The sequence below is a fragment of the Octopus bimaculoides genome, chromosome 2, assembly GCF_046866305.1.
Source record: "Octopus bimaculoides isolate indiv1 chromosome 2, ASM4686630v1, whole genome shotgun sequence".
Taxonomy (NCBI): Eukaryota; Metazoa; Mollusca; class Cephalopoda; order Octopoda; family Octopodidae; genus Octopus; species Octopus bimaculoides.
In genome coordinates, this window is record NC_142929.1 from 97262284 (window position 1) to 97287453 (window position 25170).

Genomic DNA, 25170 nt, shown 5'->3' on the forward strand with positions numbered 1-25170 from the left:
GGGTGACACTTCTTACTACACTTGTGACTCTGGAAGAGTGAGTATCAATGGTGAAGATTAGTGTAAAAGATTTCACAAACCTCCTCAATCTCCCTATTGTCTGTTACCGGGAACCCATCTTTGTTCTCAAGCTCCATCATCTTTCATGTATATGTGTCATATCACTCCTGCGTTTCTTTAAATTTACCCTTTTTTTCTGCAGCCCTTGGCAGCTTCTTCACTCTATAGTTATCGAAATCTCTTTCCAGATGTCCTTAACGCTTTGCAAAGTACTCAGGGTAATCTTCCAGTCTTTTTTATAGTTTCTCGTTTCTCTAGCATTTTTCCTTGTTCCCTCCAAGATCCTTTTGTTTGGCTCCTACGAGTTTATATTTTTCACATTCCACATGTGGTATCGGTAATGTAAACATCACCAATACCACATACTTAGCGGATGTGTAGTTAAAATGCCAAGATCTGTGGTTTACATTATAAAGCTGCTTCTATTGTATAATCTGAATTTATTCTGTTTGTGTAGCACCATTGCAAATCAGCAAATAGCTTTTACACCCTCTGTAAATATCTCTTCAGGCAAAAGATTTTAATTTCGTTTCGGAAATGACTCGAGTGCGTGATATTGATAAGATGCAATTACAGCGATGTATATATTTGTAGTGAAACTACCTATCGCCATTAGATACAAAACTACTTTAGTAGAAAGTGGGTTATACATCTTTAGATTGTATACCTGACTTTCTACTATAAAATTGAAGAAATTGACGGAACGCTGAACTCCAGACTAAACAACTTAAACAACATTTATTTACTTGGTAAAACATACATATCTTTAGAGGTGAGAATAACGAGCTGTCGAGTATAAGACCGAAAGATGTAGAGACAGCTTTAAACACACGTCCTTGCTCAATCGCTGGCCAGCGTGAAAGAGAATGAATTGAGCGGGAAACGCTTGCTTTATTAATTCTACGCATGCGCAGGCGTTACTACACTACTATCGCCATTCTTCTCATTTAAATATAAACAAGCGCGAGCGTAGCGGAGAACCCATCTCCTTGTCATCACGTGACTGATTATTATTTGAAGCGGCAACTTCTTCGAACCGTTCCCGCTCTCGTGATCATTTCTGGGGTTATTTCGTTTCGCCTAACTCTCATATATACTCTGCTTTTCAACACTGTTCGTCCTTAAAGAGATTTCATTTCCTCCTAGCGGTTAAACAACATACGTTAAGCATGCGGTACTGGTAATGTTTACATTATAAAGCTGCTTCTATTGCACAATCTGAATGTATATGTATGTGTACACTCAACAATTTTCTTTCTGTACGCACAATAGGAATAAATATAAATATAAAAGGCGCCAACTTCGCAGAGTGTCGAGATGTCCGAGTCGGTATAACGTTCTCCACTCTCACCAATTTTAGAGTATCTTGGGTTGAGCTTCGAATGGCACCCTCTCTATAACAGTTTTAATGGCTGTATAGGAAAGTTGGTTATACATCATTAGATGTATACCTGACTTTCCTATATAAAAATTAAAGAATATATAACGGAACGCTGAACTCCAGACTATCAACTTAAACAACACTTTATTTAGGTGGTAAATATATACATCTTTAGCTCTTGTTGTTACAGCTTCTGTGTGTGTGAGCATAGTTGTTTGGACGTGGGTATGTAGTTGCAAGCGAGCTGTCGAGCGTAAGTCCGAAAGATGTAGAGAGACAGCTTAACACGTCCATGCTCATGGTCGGCCGACCGTAAAAGAGGAAGATTAAAGCGGGAACGCTTGGCTGTTTAATTCCACGCATGCGCACGGCGTTACTACAGCTGTTTATTCGATCGAAAATATTAAAGAAGCAGACATGACACGGCACAACCAGACTTTTCCTTGCATGACATGCTATTTCCACCTTTACTACTTTGATATATTAATTCTAATGCAATGAACATCTTATACTAATGTATCACGACAAATTATGTTCAAATACTTGTGCGGGTTTGTGAAATTACTTCACAAATTTTCCCATTAACTATTCAATAATACAGTCCAGCAACATTGGCACACCCAGCAATCATTAATGACTTTCAACACTATAAATGGCAATCAAGCAACAGAAGATCCGTTGAAAATTTAAGATAACTTGGTTTTTATTAGGGAACAACTTGCAACCTACTCTTCCCTCACCAGAAACCTTTTTACAGGCAGTGAATGTAGGCGTACCTCTACTTGGTTGACAGGGCAGTTTCCAACGCAATAGTTTCCCTGACTTCAGTGGATCGCTATATGACGAACCTGGTCACAATGACCATGTGTGGGCCTCTACACCTGAAGTAGTCCTTTGATAGTCTGAGTCAGTTCCCTTCTTGTTCTCCTGTCTTCGCCATTCATTGCTTGCCACCTCATTTTACTAGGCCCCCACCGTTAATGCTGCGACATCACCGATGTCATTCTACATCCACACTCTTATTCTGTCCTTCAAGTCGCACACTGTTATCATCTCAATGCCGGGCTGCAGCTTCATCAAGAGATGGTCGGAGAAACCAACCACAAACGCCAGTTTGACCACTTTCTCCAGCTAGGATCTATTTTAAAACGGGGGCCACAGTATTTTCTTAACGAAACACTGGTACAATGTGTCATATAAAACATATTTTTCTCTTAGTCTTCTTAAAAAAAAAAAGAAATCCCTAAGTTATTCCATGTTAAAGTTGTTGTATTTCTGTAATTTCAACCAATCACTGACGTCCATTCAGCCGATATACATTAAGTGCCGACTACATAAACAAACGATTCTGAAACAATTCTATCGGTGATAAAATTATTATTTCCTTGTCAAAAAATGGCTGAAGCATATTGGCAGTAGCTAATAAACCTTTCTATTATAGGCTAACCCTAACCGTAGGGTTAGGGTAATACAGCAAATTTAAAAAGAAAAAAGCAAATAAAACGAAGAAGAAAAAAGAAAATGAAAAAAGCAAATAAAACGAAGCTATGGAGATTAAATACGCTTTACACCGCTTAATCAGCCAAAGGAGTAAATATAAACAACTGAATACTTGTCAGTGATTGGTTGAAATTATCGAAATAAGACAATTTTTTACATGAAATAAATTCGAATACAAAAATATTTTTCTGTTCTATAACACAAAATAGATAAGTATACGAAGTTTGAAAGCCTTTCGGACCAAAAACACTACGTAAAACATTAATGAAAACTGTGGCCCCCCAAGTATACGAAGTTTGAAAGTCTTTCGGTACCAAAAACACTACGTAAAACATTAATGAAAACTGTGGCCCCCGTTTTAAAATAAATCGCAAATTGAGATGTCACATTTACTATATTTGAGTTTCGTTTCATTTTAACCTATATTCTTAAACCACGTGCTGTGTGATTATTATTGTAGTGTTCTCCCAAATAATATCGGGAAAAGTCTATCTTAAATAGGTGTGAAGGAAATAACTAGGAAAATGTACATATAATCAACTATCGTTATTATTCCTAAAATTATACGGGTGGACATTGGAATTAGACACTGAGGGAAAATGGCTGTAACTTTTTAATTTTGACGATTTTCGTTTTCGATAATGTGTTCTATATGTCACGGACATGCGATTCCTCCTAAAAAAAAAATTTGGACCACCCCTCCCCCACACACGGGGTGATTTTTTTTTTTTTTTTTTGGCGATTTTCATTTTTGACATTGTGTTCTACATGTTCAGGTCGTACGAATAGCCTTCTCGCAACTTAGATGTGAAAATGAACGGCTTACATTTATATTGAAACAGAAAAAGGATCATATGTGGAGTCCCCACCACGAAACTTGATATGCTAGAAATAACAGCTAAACGCGGACAATCCAAATCTTGCATTGGTCCAGATGGACTATATGTAAATAAATATGAAGGAAAAAATGCGCTTTGGCAAACGGGGTTAGGGGGAATCGCATGACCGTGACATATAGAACACATTATCGAAAATCGCCAAAATTAAAAAATAAAAAAGTTACAGCCATTTTCCCTCAGCGTCTAATTCCAATGTCCACCATTATACGTTTTAATTTCTAACAGACTGATGTCACATAATGCAAGGCAGTTTGACTAAATCGATTTCGGCCTAGTGACATTTATAAACAGTCTCAACTTAAATTATGTAAATCATGCATCTGCTTCTTCAACAATATTAAGATTTTAATGTTTATCAGACTCTAAACTCTTCCTTACTAAAGTTGCAAATTTTCCTCGCAAATTAGTTGTTTGTAAGAATTAAAATAAATATACAACAAAAACGTATGTGGTCCAGTAAACTGAGCATAGTAACCAGCTGAGATACTCGATTGTCACTTATAGCTGTACTATGGTTAGCAACGTTATCGAAGCAACACGAAAACTAAACTGAAGATGGAAACACCAGACACATTTTATTCATTTCCATCGTTTACTGCACGCAGTAGAATACAGGACGAAAAAGTAGTTACTTAAAATACAACGAATATAATAGAATATCTGTAAGGAAAAAAAAGATGGAACCAACACATTAATGCGGTCAGTTTTTCAATTAAACACAGTTAAAGGGTTCTCAATGTCAAGAACAAACTTGATGTTTAGCAAATTTATCAAGGTTCGGAAAACCACAAGTTTGTAAAGTTGGAAAGAGAGCCGCCTATAAAAAGATGTACCGGTGGTTGGTCATAGATTTTTTTTTTTATGTACAATAAAGGTAAACATTGTAAATAATGCATCTAAAAAAAGAACCACTTGCGTATAAACACATGTCTTTTTCTTTGTAACATTGAAAAAAAAAAAAAACAGAATGAATGAGTAACCGCTGAAACTTTTTACGAAAGCAGCGCTACCAGTTTGCTAGATTAATTAGGTCTTTCTTAAATCAATTTGTTCTGCTGTTTGCGTTGTGTTGTCATTTCTACCCTCTATGTTCTTTAGAATCATTTCAGTTAATATATAAGAAAGACAAAGAAAACGGTAAGTGAACCTGTTAAAGATTATATATATCTTGGAAATTCTAGCAAAAATATGTCTACTCCTGAATATCTTTATTTGGGCCTACTGAACGAGAGAAATAGATAAACAAGTAGGGCTACTTTCGATGGGGACTACCTTCTATCAAAACAAATATTGCATCGAATACTGACTAAAATGTCAGATGGAAAGAAAATTTGAATTTTCTCTGCATTCGTGGTGAATATTTGAATGTATTATATTTATAGTATCCTATTATGAATTTATAAGCGTACCCAGTCAGCATCTCCACACTGTTTACCAAATCTGTAGATATGCTAATGTTGTTTTGCTTGCACGGTGAGATTATTTAAGGTGACTATCAGCTCGATGTCAGGAACCGCTTTATATTGTGTCGCTTGGATACCGTTAGAAAACTACGCTACAACTGAGTAGTTGATGTCTAAAGTTTTGAACTTTTGTGGAGTTATTGTAAACAACAGAATATATTGGTGGGGCACAATGGGTAATATTTTTTACTTTAAAAAAAATCTTTTTTATAAATGTTTACTATCTTACGAAAACTATATTTAAGATATCTTGGTCAGAAAGAGGGTCTTGGGAAAATGGTACATATGTAAGGACGACCGTGCGAACTCATAAAGGAGAAATGGTGACGAATGGAAAAACAGAGGACTCCTTTTATTTAAACGCGTCACACGGTCGAACACAAAATAATATATATCAGTGATGATATACATGATATGTTATGCTACGATAACATAGATGACCAGTAATGAAAGACCACAACCGTATTAGATGAATAACAGAGATATTTATTATGGCGTTAAAGATGTATGTCTGTGTGTGGATGCGACATATAAGAACATAATCAAAGACAGGCCGTCATACAAAGAAAAGTGTGTATGTGAGTTATTACAGCAGATGGAAAGAGAGTCAATAACACGTGAGCAATTATACCAGTTCTTTAGTACACAATAGTATGAGTCTGTATGTGAAAGAAGTGAGTTGGGGCTGTGTGTGGCAGAGCTGATCACTAGTTGTGATGCCGTGGCATCGATGCCGGGCCGTGATTCTTGTTATACAGATGTTCGTCGCTGGCTGAGATCTCTTGTCCGTTTATTATCGTGGTGAAGCTAAGTCACCTAACAGAATTATGATCTTATTCACTATATTCCCATCTCAGATTCAAACACTTATTGCAGCAGTCCTTCAGTAACCTGTAAAAAAATTCAGAAGCTTAGACTTCTAACCAGGCCTATCAACACCCTCTCATAATGGTTTAAAACAGGTAGGAAGAAAATGAGAAACCAGAAAATTACTCATTTTGCCTCACCTACCCCTACACATTCTAAATATAGCTAACAGTACCTGAAATTTTGCAGTATACTGTTATATGTGAATGTGTGTCTATTGGTCTTCTGTTTTTATTTAAATTGTATCAATGCTATAAAACAAAGCAAAATGATAACTGGTATCTAAAATGTTTGTGTTGTAAATGGATTGGGGAATAACTATTTTCTGTAGTTTTTAGTCAAAGGTTGGAATGTAATAATGAGTGACTTCATGTCAATAATTGAGGTAACCTTTCTATGGATGTGAACTAATATTGTTGGTGGGCAGCAGCAGTGCAATCCTAGATGGAGGCAACAACAAAACTGACATAACCTTTCTCTAACAACATATTTGACATTGCACTGCCTACTCTAACACAGACTTTGTGACTGAGAGTTTAACAGAAACCATTGTTATTTTGAAGGACTTTAAGTCACTGACATTCACCAAGCAAGTTTCAATATACACACTATAAATAGACTAACATATAACTATCTACACTGAAATCAGAATATAATGTTGTTTATGCTGGAGTTGAGACAGATGGTGCAATCAAGTGAGCCACATTGTAGGCTCAAGACTTCCTAACTCAAGAGCAAGTTTTAACAAATTAGTTAACAGACATTTACTCTTTTATTTGTTACATTCATTTGACTGTGGCCATGCTGGAACACCACCTTTAGTCAAGCAAATCGACCCCAGGACTTATTCTTTGTAAGCCTAGTACTTATTCTATCGGTCACTTTTGCCGAACTGCTAAGTTGCAGTGACGTAAACATACCAGTATTGGTTGTCAAGCAATGTTGGGGGTACAAACACAGACACGCAAACATATACACACACATACATATATATACATATGTACAATGGGTTTCTTTCAGTTTCCATTTACCAAATCCACTCACAAGGCTTTGGTCGGCCCAAGGCTATAGTAGAAGACACTTGCCCAAGGTGCCACGCAGTGGGACTGAACTCGGAACCATGTGGTTGGTAAGCGAGCTACTTTACCACACAGCCACTCCTATGCCTATGGCAGGTTTTCTTAAGGTGTCAAAAGTTGTTCATTTACCTTGCCTGTTTTCTGGAACCAAAAATGAAAGGTTCATCTCACATTGTACGTAAAACCTTCTCTGTCAAGTTACCAATCAAGACAGGCAAATCCAGATATGACTCCACTGTAGGAAAATTTATGTGGAAGACTTTCAAGTAACAATCCCAGTTGAACCATTGTTCATAACCGTTGCATAGTTCAAATGATCAACAAGGATATGAACATTTTATATCATCATTTTACATCTATTTTTCATACTGGGATCAGTTGGACAAGTTGTCATGGTATGAGTCAATTCTCATTTGAAGTTTCTGCCCTTCTAAATGGGTTGGATGATCATGTCTTGCTTGTACATTTCATTTTGGGCTTGGTTTCTTTGACTAGACACCCTTCCTATCACCAACTGTGTTACAGAGTATACTAGATACATTTTATTGCAGCAACAGCACCAGAGAAGCACTAAATCTCAGCTCATTCACCTACCACTTTAGGGAGCGTCCTGAATGGATTTCATTGTAGCATTAATACGAGTGGAGTTGCTCTGTACCCATAAGATTAGAGATTCCATACCTCCCTATAATATTCTGTCTTGTGTGATTTTTTGGTTTGCTGGAAATAGCAGCCAAATCTCCCTTAAATCAAGCAAATGGAAAAATTATATTAATGTTCCATTTATTGTGTATTCTTATCACCATCATCACTTAACATCCGCTTTCCATTGAATTCAAAAGAAACTTGGCTGCTATTTTTCGTAAATCGATTGACTGTATAGTGGCTTACTTGGAGGCTCTTAATAAAGTGAGATGATTATAGCTAGAACGTCTCTAATCATTGACCTGCTTAATCAGATTTGATCTAGGGTTAAACAACAAAAACAACTGTCTTTTCCAAAACTTTCTTCTCAATTCTATCCATTCATGTAAATTGTGTATTTCTTCTGGATATTCTGTCTGTGTACTTCTTGTTTTTCCATCTTTCAATATCTTGTGCCAAGTCTATTCTTCCTACTAATATCTAATACATCCTTATATCTCATACTGTCTCTTTATTTTAGGGTGTCTAGTAAATTTGAGACAAGAAAATACATCAGAAAAAATAACAGATGAAAAGATATCATGAATAGAATACATGCAACACTACATATAATGAGGCTTGAGAATATATTTCTTGGACAATGTTATTAAATGGTTATATTTGAGATATTTAAAAGATACTGTTAACTGACCGATGTGTAATGTCTTGTGTAAATGGCTACATCTTAAAAACTGATTTTTAGTTACAAGAATATAATTGATTGCAAGAAATGACTCTATTTGGAAATGAAGTTTCAGTATAACCTAAGACATCTACAAACAAATCTACCATCCATTATCAAAGTTAATAAACTGGTGTCAACAGGAAACGTTGAATCAAAAGTTTTATGGGTTTCACCTCATTGATATACTGTCCTATAGCCAGCCACTCTGGCATTAAATACAAAATATAAAGAAAAAAATATCTGTATTTCATGAAAAACAAAAGACATTATGGAGCAAAACTTGTGTAAAAGTCAAGATTACAGTGAAGTACAAACTGATGTTAGTGATTTACTTCATCAGACACATGTAGACATAGAGAAGGAATTATATACAAGTGGAAAGACATTCTCTGAGAACTGTATTTTAACTTCTCACAAATGTAATCACACAGGGGAGAAGCCATATCTTTGTGATAATTGTGGGAAAACATTCTCACATAAGTGTAAATTACTTTATCATAATCGTATTCACACAGGAGAGAAACCATACCATTGTGGCCTCTGCGGGAAAACATTTTCTGAGAGTGGTGCATTAGCTCGTCATAAACGTATTCATACAGGTGAGAGACCATATCACTGTAACATATGTGGTAAAGGATTTACACGCAATATACATTTGACTAATCACAAAAGCAGTCATTCTGTTGAGAAACCATATCTTTGTGTGACTTGTGGTAAAACATTTTCTCACAAGTTTAAATTAACTTATCATATGCGTATTCACACAGGAGAGAAACCATACCACTGTGATATTTGTGGAAGAGCCTTCTCAGAAAGTGGAGCATTATCGCGTCACAAACGTACTCACACAGGCGAGAAACCATACCCCTGTGATATTTGTAATAAAGCATTTTCTCGGAATACACATTTGACTCAACATAAGCGTACCCACACAGGTGAAAAACCATATCATTGTGATATCTGCAATAAAACATTTACTCGGAGTGCACATTTGACTTATCACAAACGTTCTCACACTGGTGAGAAACCCTACAGCTGTGATGTTTGTGGTAAAGCATTTGCTAAAAGTGGAACATTGAGTCATCATAAACATATTCATTCAAGTGAGAAACCATATCAGTGTGATACCTGTGGCAAAACATTTTCACATATGTGTAAATTAACTTATCATAAGCGTGTTCACACAGGTGAGAAACCTTACCACTGTGAAACTTGTGACAAAACATTTTCACACAAGTGTAAGCTAACTCATCATAAACATATTCATACAAATATAAAACCATTCCATTGTGATGAATGTGGTAAAGACTTTTCTCAGAGTACTTATCTGAATGATCATAAACGTACTCACACTAGTGAAAAACCATATCATTGTGATGTCTGTGGCAAAACATTCAGACAAAGTGGTGCATTAACTTCTCATGTACGTACACACACAGGTGAAAAACCATACCACTGTGATATCTGTGCTAAAACATTTGCAGAGAAAGGTGCATTATCTTCCCATAAACATATTCATACAGGCGAGAAGCCATACCATTGTGATATCTGTGGTAAATCATTTACTCAGAAAGCAAGTTTAATTCATCACAAACCTACTCACACAGGTGAAAAGCCATATAAATGTGGTGTCTGTGATAAAGCGTTTACACAGAGTGGTGCTTTAACTGCACATAAACGTATTCATACAGGCGAGAAGCCATACCATTGTGATATCTGTGGTAAATCATTTACTCAGAAAGCAAATTTAATTCATCACAAACCTACTCACACAGGTGAAAAGCCATATAAATGTGGTGTCTGTGATAAAGCGTTTACACAGAGTGGTGCTTTAACTGCACATAAACGTATTCATACAGGTGAGAAACCATATCACTGTGATATTTGTGGTAAAACATTTTCACACAAGAGTAACTTAACTGTCCACCAGCTCGTACACAGGAGTTAGGAACCATATCATAGTGATATTTGTGGTAAAATATTTTCATGCTATATACATTTGACTCATCATAAACATATTAACAAGGGTTGAAAAAACTGATTTCTCAAGTAGGCCATTCTTGTCAAAGAGCCTTTTGATTATACCATATCTTATTTACTCCTACACAGGAATAACTATTCTGTATAGTAGATAACTGTAATTATCTCTCATTGTTGAAGTAATTTTGAAACTCAAGTATGTTATTTAATAAGAAATAGGTATCTGAACACTTCATATTGTTAAGCATATGTAAAAAATATATATATATTATGCCTTAATTTTACTATGTTAATTCAAATAAGAGTGCTCCAAAGTAATGTGTTATCAACTGTAAAGAGAGAATGCAAGTTTCACCACAAAATTATTCAAAGTCTTGTGTGCTTTCTAGTCAGATGATATAAATGTGTTTAGATATTGAGATGTAATCATCAAATGTTACAGATACCATAAGCATATCTCAAGAGAGAATATATTGGTTCATCTAATAAATATTGCAGTTTTTTTCATTTGCATGGACTAAAAGTCAGACAGGGATAGGATAAACTACCTGCATCAACCTGCTATAAAAGCAGTAGTAATTTTACCTTACACTTATTTTTAGTGCAATTTTTGAAGAGTGCGGTTCGATTTTAAGTTATTTTTTCAAAGCTGTAATGGAAGTGACAAAGGAGCATATTCATCATATTTTGCTTTATGAGTTCAATAATGGCAACAACACAATGGAAAGTGCGAGGAATATTAATGCAGTATATGGTGATCAGACAATAAGAATAAGCCAGTGGTAGTTCCAGAAACTTCAGCCTAAAAGATGAGCCTCAACCTGGAAGATATGTAGAGCTCGACAAGGACGTCTTGCAAAGCCTGGTGGAACAAAATCCCATCGTAAATGTTGAGGAACTAGCAGAGAAGCTTGGATTTGGTCAATCAACCATTCATTGACACCTGCGTGCCATCAAAAATGTCAGCAAATTGGGTCAATGGGTTCCTCACAAACCTTCCAAGTCTAATCGTATACAGAGAGTGAATGTGTGCTCCTCTTTGCTGTCACATCTCACAAATGAACCTTTTTTGGACCGAATAGTGACTGGTGATGAGAAATTGGTTCTCTATAAAAATGTCAAGCACCAAAGATAGTGGGTAGGGAAAGGAAAAACACCATCATCCCAGGCTAAAGAAGGTCTTCGCCCACATAAGGTGTTGTTATCTGTTCGGTGGGATATGAAAGGTTTAGTCCACTTTGAACTTTTAAACCCAAACCAAGCAATAACAAAGGAGACCTACTGCAAGCAGCTTGAGTGGCTTAAGTCAGCTATAAGAAGAATGACCATCTTTGATTTCAAGACGAAACGTGTTCTTCCATCAGGATAATGCTCAGCCACATACAGCAAGGATGACATTCCAAAGGCTAGAGCAGTTTGAATGAGAAACGATGCCCCACCTACCATATTCACCAGACATTGCCCCATCTGATTATCATATATTCTGTAGTCTTCAGAATCATTTGGATGGAAAAAATATGAATTCTGTAGATGAGGTCAGAACAGTACTGAAGGAGTATTTTTCATCACAGACAAGTGAATTTTAGAAGAGAGGCCTTGCAAGTCTACCAGATCTTAATTTTGAAAAAATAAAAGAAGTATAAAAAAAAATACATTGTTTATGAGATGACCCGATATCATCTGTAGAGCACCAAAGCTCAAAACATGAAAATTTTTAAGCCTGTATCCTTTTTTGTGGAGTTTGAATCCTAGTTGTCCCTAATGAGATTTGAACTTAGAATGTAAAGAGTTATAACTGATACTGCTGGAATTTTGTTCAATGCTACTAAACCACTTCAAAATATTTACTTATTACATTCTTCCCAAATTTCCATTCTATGACAAAAATGTTTTTAAATTCTTCACCATGAAGTGGTAAAACTGAATGTAAACAACTTGTATGTGTTGGTTAAATTTTACTGTAAATTATTAAGACTCTTCTGTCCTTTGCATTTTTACTTCACAAATATACATGAACCTCGAACAGATATCTTCACTATTTTGCTACTAGTAATTACTGACAGTTCATCTGAAATAACTTGTTTCTTTGGGTTGTAGCTATATTGATTTGGAAAGCTCAATTGTCTTCATAACTTCTTTTCTACAGAGATAACCATGTGTATTCTGAGAAATCAGTAGGTTGAGTCTGTTTGACATCTCACACTTGGAATGTCTTCATGCTCTATTTTGACACTGTGCAACCAGAAAGAAATTATGTCTTGCTTGATATGAACTGGATGAAAATTGATAGTTCAACATTAATTTATAAGATTGAAGCCTCAAGGAACTTCAGGATCTGATGAGTTTTTAAGGGTAAGATTCTCCTGAGGAAATATCAGGCCATAATATTTTGAGCAAGACTATTGCTATCATCATTTCAGTATCCACTTTTTCAATGGTTACACAAGTCAGATGGTAACTTTTCTACAGGCTGATGCTCTTCCTGTTGTCAATCTTCAACTGTTTCCAAGCAAGGCAGTATTTCCCCTAGTCTTGTGAACAATGAATAGACTGCAAATGCTTTAGCTGAGGATTGTAAACAATAAATGTCATTTGTGTGAATGTTGACTTTTTGTTTACACATATCTCAAAACAAAGAGAGTACATTCTCACACACACACATTTACAACAGGTTTCTTTCAGTTTACGTCTATTAAATTTCACTCACAAGGCATTGGTCAACCAGTGAAAACAGACCTTTAAACACATGGTTCCATGACTGCACCTACCAATTCACATTAAACTATTTGTCTGATGAAAGCTGTTAATGAAAATTTTTAAAAAGAATTCACTTTTGGAGGAAGTAAATGAGCATCTTCAGTAGTTGTGCAAAAGGTGGGCAAAGATTTTAGAATAAGTACCAGTGAGATGACAAAAATTTGTTCAGATTCTTATCCAACTGCAAATACTGAATTATTATTTCCTTTTTCTGCTATGAATTATTTTTTTACTCAACTGGATTTGAAAGGAGTGTAGTGACGCCATTTTGAGGGTCTCCAGCATGCATGCGCAGGGCTGGAACCTTCTGGAAGGCCTGCCGAAAGGTCCCTGATGCACATGCATAGAAAACTAGCAGCAGCAGAGTTCTCTGATATCTCAGACTTAAGACGCAGTAGCTGAACTATGCAGACGTGTCCTCAGCAGCTCTCTGTTTGCCTCTGCTGCTGACCTGAGACGCTCGGTATTTGATCAGCTCTGTGTAGCTGGAGTTCTGTGAAGAATGCCTTCACAAAGTATGATTAACTCTGACTTTGTTGTTTCCACACCAGACCTGGCTACTGATTGTCCCAAGGTGTAAATCTTGGACATACAAAATAAAAGGATTGTTTTTATGTTCGGATGTTTTCTTGTTCCGATATTTTTTCTTCTAACATTGATGTAAGGGATTGTGTGGCACTTTTCCAGTGCCAACCATTTTACCATCTTACAGGAGCAATATCATCAGATAGCAGTGTATTCTGAAGTAAGCAAAATTATAACAATAGATACACCAATGCATATTTTAAGCTGGATATGACATACATGGCATCTTGAACAGGTGTCTTCTATGGTCCCAGGCTGACCAAAGCCTTGTAAGTGGAATTGACTGACAGAAACTGAAAGAAACCTGCCTTGTATGTACATACATATGTGTACTAGCATAGCGGGTGGTAGGGGCAATCCACCCCAGGTGGCACTTTTGGATCTGCCATAGGCAATATATGTGTTTCTTGTGAGATCCAGGAGTGGCAAATGGAAGGGCCACCCTAGACAGCACACCCTCCAGCTATGCTAATACATATGTGTGAGTGTGTCTCCTTATCTTGATATTGCATGTTAGTTGTAAATAGGTCATCATACAAGTGGTGTCTTTCATTTCCAATCTTATGTGAAGTTATACCTGACCACGGGAAAATAATACCTTTCTTGGAAGCAAGTGAAGGCATCTGGCTGTAGAAAATCTGCCTCAATGAACTCTACCTGACCTAAATAAATGTTAAAACAATGATGACATCTTCCATACAGAAATAAAACAACCAATGCTATATTCAAGAAACAATAAAATATATTGTTGAAAATAACATTGATAATGTTATTATTTGTCAAGATGGTATATGTATATAAGTACTAAAAAAACTGCTGAAAGTCTACATATCAAAGTCAATAAGATTGAAAAAAAAACGTTGAAATTATCAGACATGCTGCTAAATCTGTGTTAGAGATTGATGTATTGTTATTTGGGTGGGGGAAGGGATATAGAAACATGAAGGGGAGTATATGACGGGATCATTGTTTAGTAGTGATGATTATAAATGTAAAACCATCAAAGGACAAAAACATTTCAGTATATAAAACTGGTGTCAATATCAAAGCCAGTAGTTCAGATTTATGATTTTATCACTTAATCAGAAGAGAAAGTAGTACCCATGGCCCTTTACAGGGGCCCCAAGACTGGTGGGAGGGAGAAATGTGTCTTCAAACTGGATACCTATCCTGAATGCTTGCAACAGAGTGGACTCAGCTAAATTACCTGAGGACCAAGTGGTGGTGTTAAGGAGGTAACAGACTGCGCCTACCATCAAGTAAGCCACAACAGGATTTGAATTCAGAATGCGAAGAGCCACAGCAAATGCCATAAAGCATCTCATTTCACATTTTAATGATTCCATCCAGGCTGGTAACTTATTCATCAACCCTAGAAGGTTGAAAGATAAAATTAACCCTATCTTAGAATTCAAGAAGCTGAGAGAAACACTGCAAAGCATTTTATCTGATGCTGTAGTCAATTGGCTGTCCACATCATCATCATTTAACATCCATTGTCCATGCTGGCATGGGTTGGACTGTTTGACTGGGCTGGCATGCTAGAAGGCTGTGCAAGGCTCCAGTCTGATTTGGCATGGTTTTCTATGGCTGGATGCCCTTCCTAACACCAACCATTCCAAGAGTGTATTAAGTGTGTTTACGTGCCATTTGCATGACACTGGTATCTACCATGACTGTGATTTTGCTCAGCTTGATGGGCCTTCTTTCCAAGCACAACATAATGCCAAAGGTCTTGGTCATTGCCTCCATGAGGCCCAACACACAAAAGGGGTGTAGTAACGCCTTGTCTCGTGCGCGTGCGTAGTCATCAATATCCAAGTTTGGCGCCCTGATTCTCTCTCTTTTCTCGCCGGCCGGCGATGATGGCAGACGTCCAACAGCGGAGCTCTCTAACATGTCAGCACCAGAGCTTCACAAATAACTGCTGCCTATTTTCACCATAAATAAATATTGTTGTGTTGATAGTTCGGAGTCAGCGTTTCGTTGTTTATTTAGAATTTAATATAGGAAAGCAGGTGTACACCTAATGGTGTATAACCACTTTCCTATAATTGGTGACCCCGAGTAAGAACAACCGCAGCCGAGGATTCTGATCTACCGACCGATAATACTACACTAACCACCGCTGACATAAGTAAATACAGCATTTCAAACAGCTACCCGACTCAAGAACAAACGCAGCCCAGAGATTTCCTATAATTGGTGACCCCGAGTAAGAACAAACGCAGCCGAGGATTCTGATCTACCAACCGAATTCATGACAGCCAGTTTACAGCGACTCCATCAACAGCATCTCCAGCTACGACTACACACCGCCGTCGCCATCAACAACCACGACAAACTACAAGCATCGCCCCGACGTCGCCAACAGCGTCAACATGACATCATTATCACCACACACATACAGAACACAGCTATAGCCAGTTCCAGCGCCGACGTCTTCACCACCAATGTACTGTCTACCACAATGTCGTGCGCCAGCAACCCCACCACCAGGGACACACCAATATCAACACACTCGGTTTTATCTTCACTGTATGAGTGGAGTATCCACTCACGGACAACAGTCAGAACTAACCAACTAGAATATTCAGTACCAGGTAAAAGGTCTCAACTAGCATCCGACACTCAACTACAGCTCTGCTCACTGACCACGACTTCCTGCGTATTAGCATTCTAAATCTCCTTGCGTAACTTTTATAGGATATTCTGTACCAGGTAACACAAGTCCCAGCATCGACGCTCAACTACAGCTCTGCTCCTTTGACCACAACTTCCTGCGTATGGACATGCTATAATCTTGTGTAACTCTTATACGAACTGGATTTTTTCTCTACAGACACTTTTACTATGTTCTGTGTTTTTTCTCTCTCACACACACACTTGTGCACTCATATATTTTCTTTCCTTTCAGAAACATTGCATGCATGTATCTCACAAGTGTACATTCATTTCTTTGATTTTTCTTTGTGTGTGTTTGTGCCACATCTTGTGGGTGGTTTTCAGTGGCCATCCTGCCTCAGGCGTTCCTCCAATTTCTATTTTCGTGCGTTCCGCACTGGCAGGGGAGCCCTGTAGTAACGCCTTGTCTCGTGCGCATGCGTAGTCATCAATATCCAAGTTTGGCGCCCTAATTCTCTCTCTTTTCTCGCCGGCCGGCGACGATGGCAGACGTCCAACAGCGGAACTCTCTAACATGTCAGCACCAGAGCTTCACAAATAACTGCTGCCTATTTTCACCATAAATAAATATTGTTGTGTTGATAGTTCGGAGTCAGCGTTTCGTTGTTTATTTAGAATTTTAATATAGGAAAGCAGGTGTACACCTAATGGTGTATAACCACTTTCCTATAGGGGCTTCGCCTCTTTGCCTCCACGAGGCCCTACAAAAGTTAACCTTAATAACTGATGTATGTAAAAAGACTGAATCAGCAGCACTTTCACAAGGTAGCCATTTTGTATTTATCTGGAATATTAACCACTGGTAAACCAAGACACTTAAATATTGAAAAGGAAACCTTCCTAGTTATATCATGAACTGAAAAAAAATAGCATTTTCTGCTTGACCAAACATCTAAATTGGTCTTTGATCATAGACTATAATAATATATTACGGAGATGCACTTGCATAGCAAGTGACCTGATCTGAGATCGTGTGCTGGAACGAAAACAATTGCAGCGTGGAAGGTGTTTATAAGCCATTTAAAATAACACACAAAATCCGTTAGATTCACTTCAACATTTAAATTTAATTTGTCAAAATATTTTCGTCACTTTGAGACCGCGACCTAATCACTGACAAAATTCTGTGCAGCACAGAATTTTGTCAGTGAACAGGTCGCGGTCTCAAAGCGACGAAAATATTTTGACAAATTAAATTTAAATGTTGAAGTGAATCTAACGGATTTTGTGTGTTATTTTAAATGGCTTATAAACACCTTCCACGCTGCAATTGTTAATAATAATATATTTTCAGCAAAAATTGTGATCACAATTATATTTCAATAAACACCTTTTAACAGGATAATTTTCTTAACTTTTCAAATGTGAAGTAAAAGAGATAAGTCAATAATTGGTAGATTAGGAAAGGATGCTGTTTTAGGGAATGGAATAAACTCTGACCATGTTCTTAAAATCAGAAGAGACCCGTGTAGAAAGAGAAGATTCATGAGTTTAGCAATGATAAGATTCAACTCAGGAGCGCAACATTTAAGGGTAATCAAAGGTACATTTATGGAATCATTGTCTTTATTGATCTGAAGCATACAGAGGTGTTTCCTTAGTTGTATGTGTGTATAACACAGTGATGCTGACAGAGATGAGAGTAAAGTTTTGAAAGAGTCTTCTTTGTATTGTAGAGTTGGAAGCAATTCCTGTACTCACCATTAATGACTATTAGACACAAGAATTTTGAAAAGTTGGTAAAGTTCCATGTAACAAGAGACCAGAAGAACTGAAGGTAACAGGAAAGTTTGTAGACTGAGCAATGCACAAAGACATTTTACTTCTTCAGTGGGAGTTTGCATGCAGTCTACTTGGTGAAAGAGATAGCCCCAGATCTGGTATTATCTGAGAGGTAACCATGTTTCATAAGTGGGGAGAACATTGGAACTCAGTACTGTGTGTTCAATGAAATAGGTAGACAGAAGTTGTATTGGAATGTCTTGCAGATTGACAGAGAGCCAGGACTTCAGATAATCAGCAGCGGTATGACTTATAAAGAGAAGCCATTAAGTATTTGAGACAGCTCACTAAACACAGACAGTTGCTTGGCACCTAAGTGATCAAATTAGAACTAGAGGTTGTAGCAAAAACATAGTTACTCAAGTGAAGTAGGAAGGGAAAAAATTCAGAGTACAGTTGACAACTAAGGGTTTCTTGTTATGTTCCAGAATCAAACTATAAAACAAGTTTAATGAGTAGGATGCATGTTAGATCTGCAGGGGAAAGAGAGAGAGAGAGTATTCTAATTGATATGAATGGTTCCCGTGTAGGAATTGCAAAGTTCAGATAAAAAGAATAAAGACAGCTAACTCTGAAAGACACACGCACCAATGCTATATAGTTCTTGTGTCAAATAGTTGAAGATTCGCTGATGTCAAGGGCAACAAGACAGATTTCGACAGAGTTCAAGCTTGAGAGATCACCAAACATATAATGATGTCATCATTAAAGTGAATCTCGTAGTCACCGAAAATATCAACAATATTTCAACTAAAAAAAAAGAAAGACTGATAATCCATAAATGTATATTTGTTTCTTTGATATATTCTGTAATATTTAAAAAATAATAATAATGAATGAGGGAAGGAAACGAAGATATTTTACGAAAACAAGGCTTAGTTAGATTTGTGTAAGCTTGTATCACTTAGTATGTCCTGTATTTGTCAAAGTTATTACGGTAAACAAACGAGAAAGAGAAGGAAAATAGTAAGTGGACCTATTATCAGTTCTTTATTTTTAAGATTATCTATCTTTCGAATTTTAGTGAAAACATGCCCGCTCTTGACGAGCTTTATTTGGGCCGTTTAAAAGAAATAGATGAATAAACAAAGTAGGGCTACTTTCGATAAGCACCTCCCATTATATAGGTATATAGTTACGAAAAAAAAAAAAGTAATATGTTGACGAACGAATTACGAACAGTGGTCACTGTTTATAGTACTATCGATATGCAAACATAGTCAGCGAAATTCAGCACACTATCTACCCTATCTGTGTGATATTATGTTAATGTGACATTGCATATTGTTTTGCATGCCTGTATGCCGGGAAATTTATTTAATGTGATCACCTTTTCGATGTCAGAAACTGTTTTCTGGATATGGTGCTTGGATGACATTAGTAAATTTCGAAACTCACTTGTAACTAAAATACCGGTTGCCAACAATACTTATGTTTATATATGCTAGATAGAGAATTGCTATTTTTGGTAGTTGTACCCTATTTTATTTGATACCATACAAAAAATTTACATGCTGGTAGATATTTTGTATTGTCAGTAATGTTGCACTGTTGCATACATATGAAGTTGGTGGATAATTGCCTCACGCATAAGCGGTTTCTCTTTGATGACTGGTTGTTTCACAGTAGCGTCTGTCATCCTATATACTCTCTCTCTTTACTCTTTTACTTGTTTCAGTCATTTGACTGCGGTCATGCTGGAGCACCGTCTTTAGTCGAGAAAATCGACCCACTACTTATTCTTTGTAAGCCTAGTACTTATACTATAGGTCACTTTTTGCCGAACCGCTAAGTTACGGGGACGTAAACACACCAGCATCGGTTGTCAAGCGATGGTGGGGGGGACAAACACACACACACACACACACACATATATATATACAACGGGCTTCTTTCAATTTCCGTCTACCAAATCCACTCACAAGGCTTTGGTCGACCCGAGGCTATAGTAGAAGACACTTGCCCAAGGTGCCAGGCAGTGGGACTGAACCCGGAACCATGTGGTTGGTAAGCAAGCTACTTACCACACAGCCACTCCTGCGCCTATACATTAGGTCAATTTATCTTTCTGTTGTTTATTTTCTTCGTTTCGGATATTCATATGATGTTGGGGTCCATATCAACAAACACCTCTTTTTTGGGTACAGCACCTTTACCAAGATCTGCTCCTTTTGATGTTTAAAGTAACATTCGAAATGACCTGACGATTTAAGATTTCATCTCAAAACAGTGTGCACCTTTTACAGGACGGCATGTCTTAGCAGAGGCTGTGCATATACCTACTCTTCCAGTATAGGATATTAGTTATTTTGTAACTTATTCATAACTGGTCTCCGTGTACTGAAGCTATTCCTATATCGACCACTTGAAGGATCAATAAATAGAGTACTCACACCTCTAGGTCTGGCTAAGGGTATTACCAACTTGGGTAGTCACTCTGGGTGTTTTGTACTTGTGGGCGCCACATCTTGTATTTGGGGGTCTTCAAAATAAAAGAGGAAAATAAAAATGATGAATAAAATAATGCTTTATTCTTATAGTTAATAAACTATAGAAAACATTCCTGCTTTTACTGGTTTTACTTGTGAAAAAAAATTTTTTTTAAGGGATTCATTTGTAAGGGTGCCAAGATTCAGCTTGCTGAGAGCACAATACTTGGATCATTTGTGTAGTTTACATTACTGAAATTTTGATAAGTTAAAAAATGTATTCATTAAACTTAGCCAAATCTCACCTCAAATCGCATAGCACTGTATTAAATAAGGAAAGGACACATTAGGTAATGTAGTACTAATGTGTACTACAAACCTCACAAAAGTCAGGATGTTCATGGCTAGAATGCCTCATATTATGTCTGCTTGATTTCAGTTGATCGAAGATTAAACAACAACTGTATCTTTTCCAAGACTTTAGCATTACTCTCCTCTTTCACCTAATCCTAACTGTTGTGTATCCCCCCACCCACTAGGCTCTTCTTGTTTACTTCCTGTTCTAACTTTCAATATCAGTCTCTTCTCATTAACATTAATATTTAACAAACTGATATCTTGCTCTATCGTTTTATTTCAGGATGCCTGGTAACATTAGGACAACAGTTCGTCACTCAGGGTTCTACAACAAATTAATGAAGACTGTCACAAACTCTAGAAATGACATTATCAGAGAATACAAGTAATGATGTTAATATAATCTTTAAAAAGTCTGAAGATAGACATATTAGTTGAAACTTAAAAGATAAAGTTAATTGGTTGGTATATATCTGAACCAGTACATGCATCTTGAAGTGATTCTGATTACAAGAAAATTATCCATTTTGAAAAATGACTTTATCCGAAGAATGCACTTTGACAGCGTTTTATCTGAACATTTTTACTGGACAATCTACAATCCATTGTCAGAGATAATAAACTAATGTCAGTGGGAAATTTTGAATTGAAGTCCTTGTGGATATTATGTCTCTTAGACAGCCACTCCAACAATTTTGAATATTAGGAAATGAGTTTTATTTGTATTTTATGAAGAATGGATGATACTATGGAAAAGAAATTGTCTATAAGTCATGTTTCTGGTGAAGTACAATCTGATAATGGAGATTTATCACATCAAACACATGTAGACATAGAGAAGCAATCATATACGTGTGACGTTTGTGGAAAAATATTCTCCAAGAATTGTGTTTTAACTTCTCACAAATGCATTCACACAGGTGAGAAACTATACCACTGTGATATCTGTGGTAAAAAATTCTCACACAAAAGAACATTAATTTATCATAACCATATTCACACAGGTGAGAAACCATACCATTGTGATATTTGTGGTAGAGCATTTCCACATATGAGAACATTAACTTCTCACAAACATATTCACACAGGAAAGAAACCATACCACTGTGACATTTGTGGTAAAACATTTTCTGAAAGTGGAACGCTAACTCGTCATAAACGTATTCACACTGGAGAGAAACCATATCTCTGTGACACCTGTGGCAAAGCATTTACTCGCAGTGTACATTTGACTCGTCACAAACGCACTCATACAGGTGAAGAACCATACCACTGTGATATCTGTGGTAAAACCTTTTCGCAAAGTAGTACATTAACTTCTCACGTACGTATACATACTGGTGAGAAGCCATATCACTGTGATATCTGTGGTAAGACGTTTTCCAAGAACTGTAATGTAACTCGTCATAAACATATTCATACAGGTGAAAAACCTTACCATTGTGATATTTGTGGCAAAGCATTTTCTCTCAGGTGTAACTTAACTTATCATAAACATACACACACTGGTGAGAAACCATACCATTGCAATGTCTGTGATAAAACATTCTCACATATGTGTAAATTAACTTACCATAAATATATTCACACAGGTGAGAGACCTTACCACTGTGATATCTGTGGTAAAACATTTTCTCAGAGTACATATTTGAATTATCATAAACAAACTCACACTGGTGAGAAACCATATCATTGTGATGTCTGTGGTAAAAAATTCACAAAGAGTAGTTCATTAACATCTCATATACGTATTCACACAGGTGAAAAACCATTCTCTTGTGATATTTGTGGTAAAACGTTTGCTGAAAGAGGAACATTAAATCGCCACAAACATATCCACACTGGTGAAAAACCATATCATTGTGATATCTGCGGTAAAACGTTTACTCATAAAGCAACTTTGACTCATCATAAATCCACTCACACAGGTGAGAAACCATATCATTGTAACATTTGTGGTAAAGCTTTCACACAGAGTAGTGCATTATCTTCTCATAAACGAATTCACACTGGCGAGAAACCATTTCACTGTGATGTTTGTGATAAAACATTTTCTCACAAGAGTAATTTAATAGGTCATCAGCTTAAGTCACACAAGTAAGAAGCCATAACAACAACATCGCAAGTAAAACATTCCCTGCAAACATTATCTAAACTTCTTATTGACATACACAATTAAAATGATACCTCTGTGGTATTTGTAACAAAATATTTTCACATGAAAGTAAATTAAGTTCTTGTAAATGTATTCACGCAGATGAGAAGTCATCCTGTTGAAACACTCCTATACAGGGAAAAAATTAATAATTCCATGTTCAACGCACAGGAGAGTAATATGGTGTTATGTATAGGAAATTTTCCCTTGTTTTGTGTTGTAGCAAGACATCACTTTTTCTCTCTGTTAATACATTAATCAAAATTCCTTTAACTCTTTGGTTTTTAAACTGGCCATATAAGGCCCTAAGATTCTACCTCTTTTATGTTCAAACTAGCCTGATCCAGCTTCTCACATCTAAATAAATAATCACATCATCAATATCTCAAAGCTATAAGATGACGTATGATTAATTTTTTAAAATGTGAATAAATAATTATTACATTTGACAGAGTAATCTGAATGTTGAAGAGTTAATGCTCTCATTAGTTATTTAAATAAGCAACTTCCATCATGTTAAACTTATGAGAAAAATTTCATCATATGCAATAAACCAAATGAGTTCAATTTCTGTAACTAGTTCCTAAATTTGTTAAGTATTGGGAGGCCCATTTGTGACTGATTTCATGTTATGTATGTTGACAAATCTCCCTCCAAGCCATACCTACAGAAGTTGTTGAATTCAGTGCGGCCAGCTAATAAGCCACTTGTCAGTATTATAATGCTGTCAAGTGGTGAGTTTTTTTTAAAATGCAAAATATACTATCATGTCTGTAGTAAAGTATTCTCTCATTATTGTAGTTTGACTTGTGGAGGGCTTCATTTAGTTAGGAAACAACACCATCATCATCATCATCATCATAGTTTAACGTCCGCCTTCCATGCTAGCATGGGTTGGACGATTTGACTGAGGACTGGTGAAACCGGATGGCAACACCAGGCTCCAATCTAATTTGGCAGAGTTTCTACAGCTGGATGCCCTTCCTAACGCCAACCACTCAGAGAATGTAAGGGTTAGGGTTAGACTGCAAAATGTTCTCTCATTATAACAATGTCCTACATGAATACACATAACAACTTACCTTTAAAACAATGCATTTAATTGAAAGAAACTGTCACAATCGAAATTACCACACTGGAATTTTAAGACAGTAAGTCTTAGAGAATGGATGAAATAGTTTTTATAATGAAATTTTGTTGAAATTATTTAAGAAATAGTCATAAAACAACACATGTAATATTTACTATTCCTGGTTCTATGAAGTATTTTGCTTTTATTATAGTAGTAGTTACACATTTTTGAGAAACCCTTCTTCAAAATACCCAAAGATATTATAGATGTATTTGTTCTACTCTAAAATATTTATGTATTAAATTCTTCCAAATTGTTTCTTCTGGTATGGACAGAAGCTAGAACTTACATTTCTTATTTTATAAAATTTGTTTTGGAATTCTCAGAGAGTAAAATTGAAGAGTTTTGCAATGATAAAAACTAGTTCTAGATCTTACACGAAATAACATGCTAAAAAAGTTTACCATCACAGTATGTACTGATTGAATTCTTTCTGACAAGCTTCCAACTGAAGTAATGAGAAGTAGATAAAGTCTATACGTAGGTATCTTAGCTCCAAGATTCTCATGCCAGACATATTCAAATATTTTGGTGATATCAAATGGAGTAAAATTGCTTTCACTGAACTTATTAAAGGCAAAGTACTATTTGTGAGTGACATAGTTTCCTTTGTAAATTTCATTGTGTAAGCCATACTGTTGGTTACAAGGAAAGAGAAAAAAATTAAAGAATTAAGATTGTTATATTCAT

At 36.4% G+C, this 25170-nt stretch overlaps 2 protein-coding genes across 6 annotated transcripts; both read left to right on the forward strand.

Moving 5' to 3' along the window:
• The first annotated feature begins 2955 nt into the window (after positions 1–2955).
• Positions 2956–14698, forward strand: LOC106873209 (uncharacterized). Of its 2 annotated transcripts, none has more exons than XM_089347222.1 (2): positions 2956–4714; positions 8415–14698. In XM_089347222.1, exon 2 carries the CDS (start codon positions 8887–8889, stop codon positions 10564–10566), a length of 1680 nt encoding a protein of 559 aa, XP_089203348.1. In that variant the 5' UTR covers positions 2956–4714; positions 8415–8886; the 3' UTR covers positions 10567–14698. The 2 variants fall into 2 exon arrangements, with proteins under 2 accessions (XP_089203348.1, XP_089203347.1); XM_089347221.1 differs by lacking the exon at positions 2956–4714 and adding an exon at positions 4852–4977.
• Positions 4861–25163, forward strand: LOC128251586 (uncharacterized). 4 transcript variants are annotated; one of them, XM_089347224.1, is made up of 2 exons: positions 4861–4977; positions 21477–25163. In XM_089347224.1, exon 2 carries the CDS (start codon positions 21930–21932, stop codon positions 23292–23294), a length of 1365 nt encoding a protein of 454 aa, XP_089203350.1. In that variant the 5' UTR covers positions 4861–4977; positions 21477–21929; the 3' UTR covers positions 23295–25163. The 4 variants fall into 4 exon arrangements, with proteins under 4 accessions (XP_089203350.1, XP_089203351.1, XP_052834447.1 ...); XM_089347225.1 differs by lacking the exon at positions 4861–4977 and adding an exon at positions 17933–18402; XM_052978487.2 differs by lacking the exon at positions 4861–4977 and adding an exon at positions 18705–19190.
• The last annotated feature ends 7 nt before the right edge of the window (positions 25164–25170 follow it).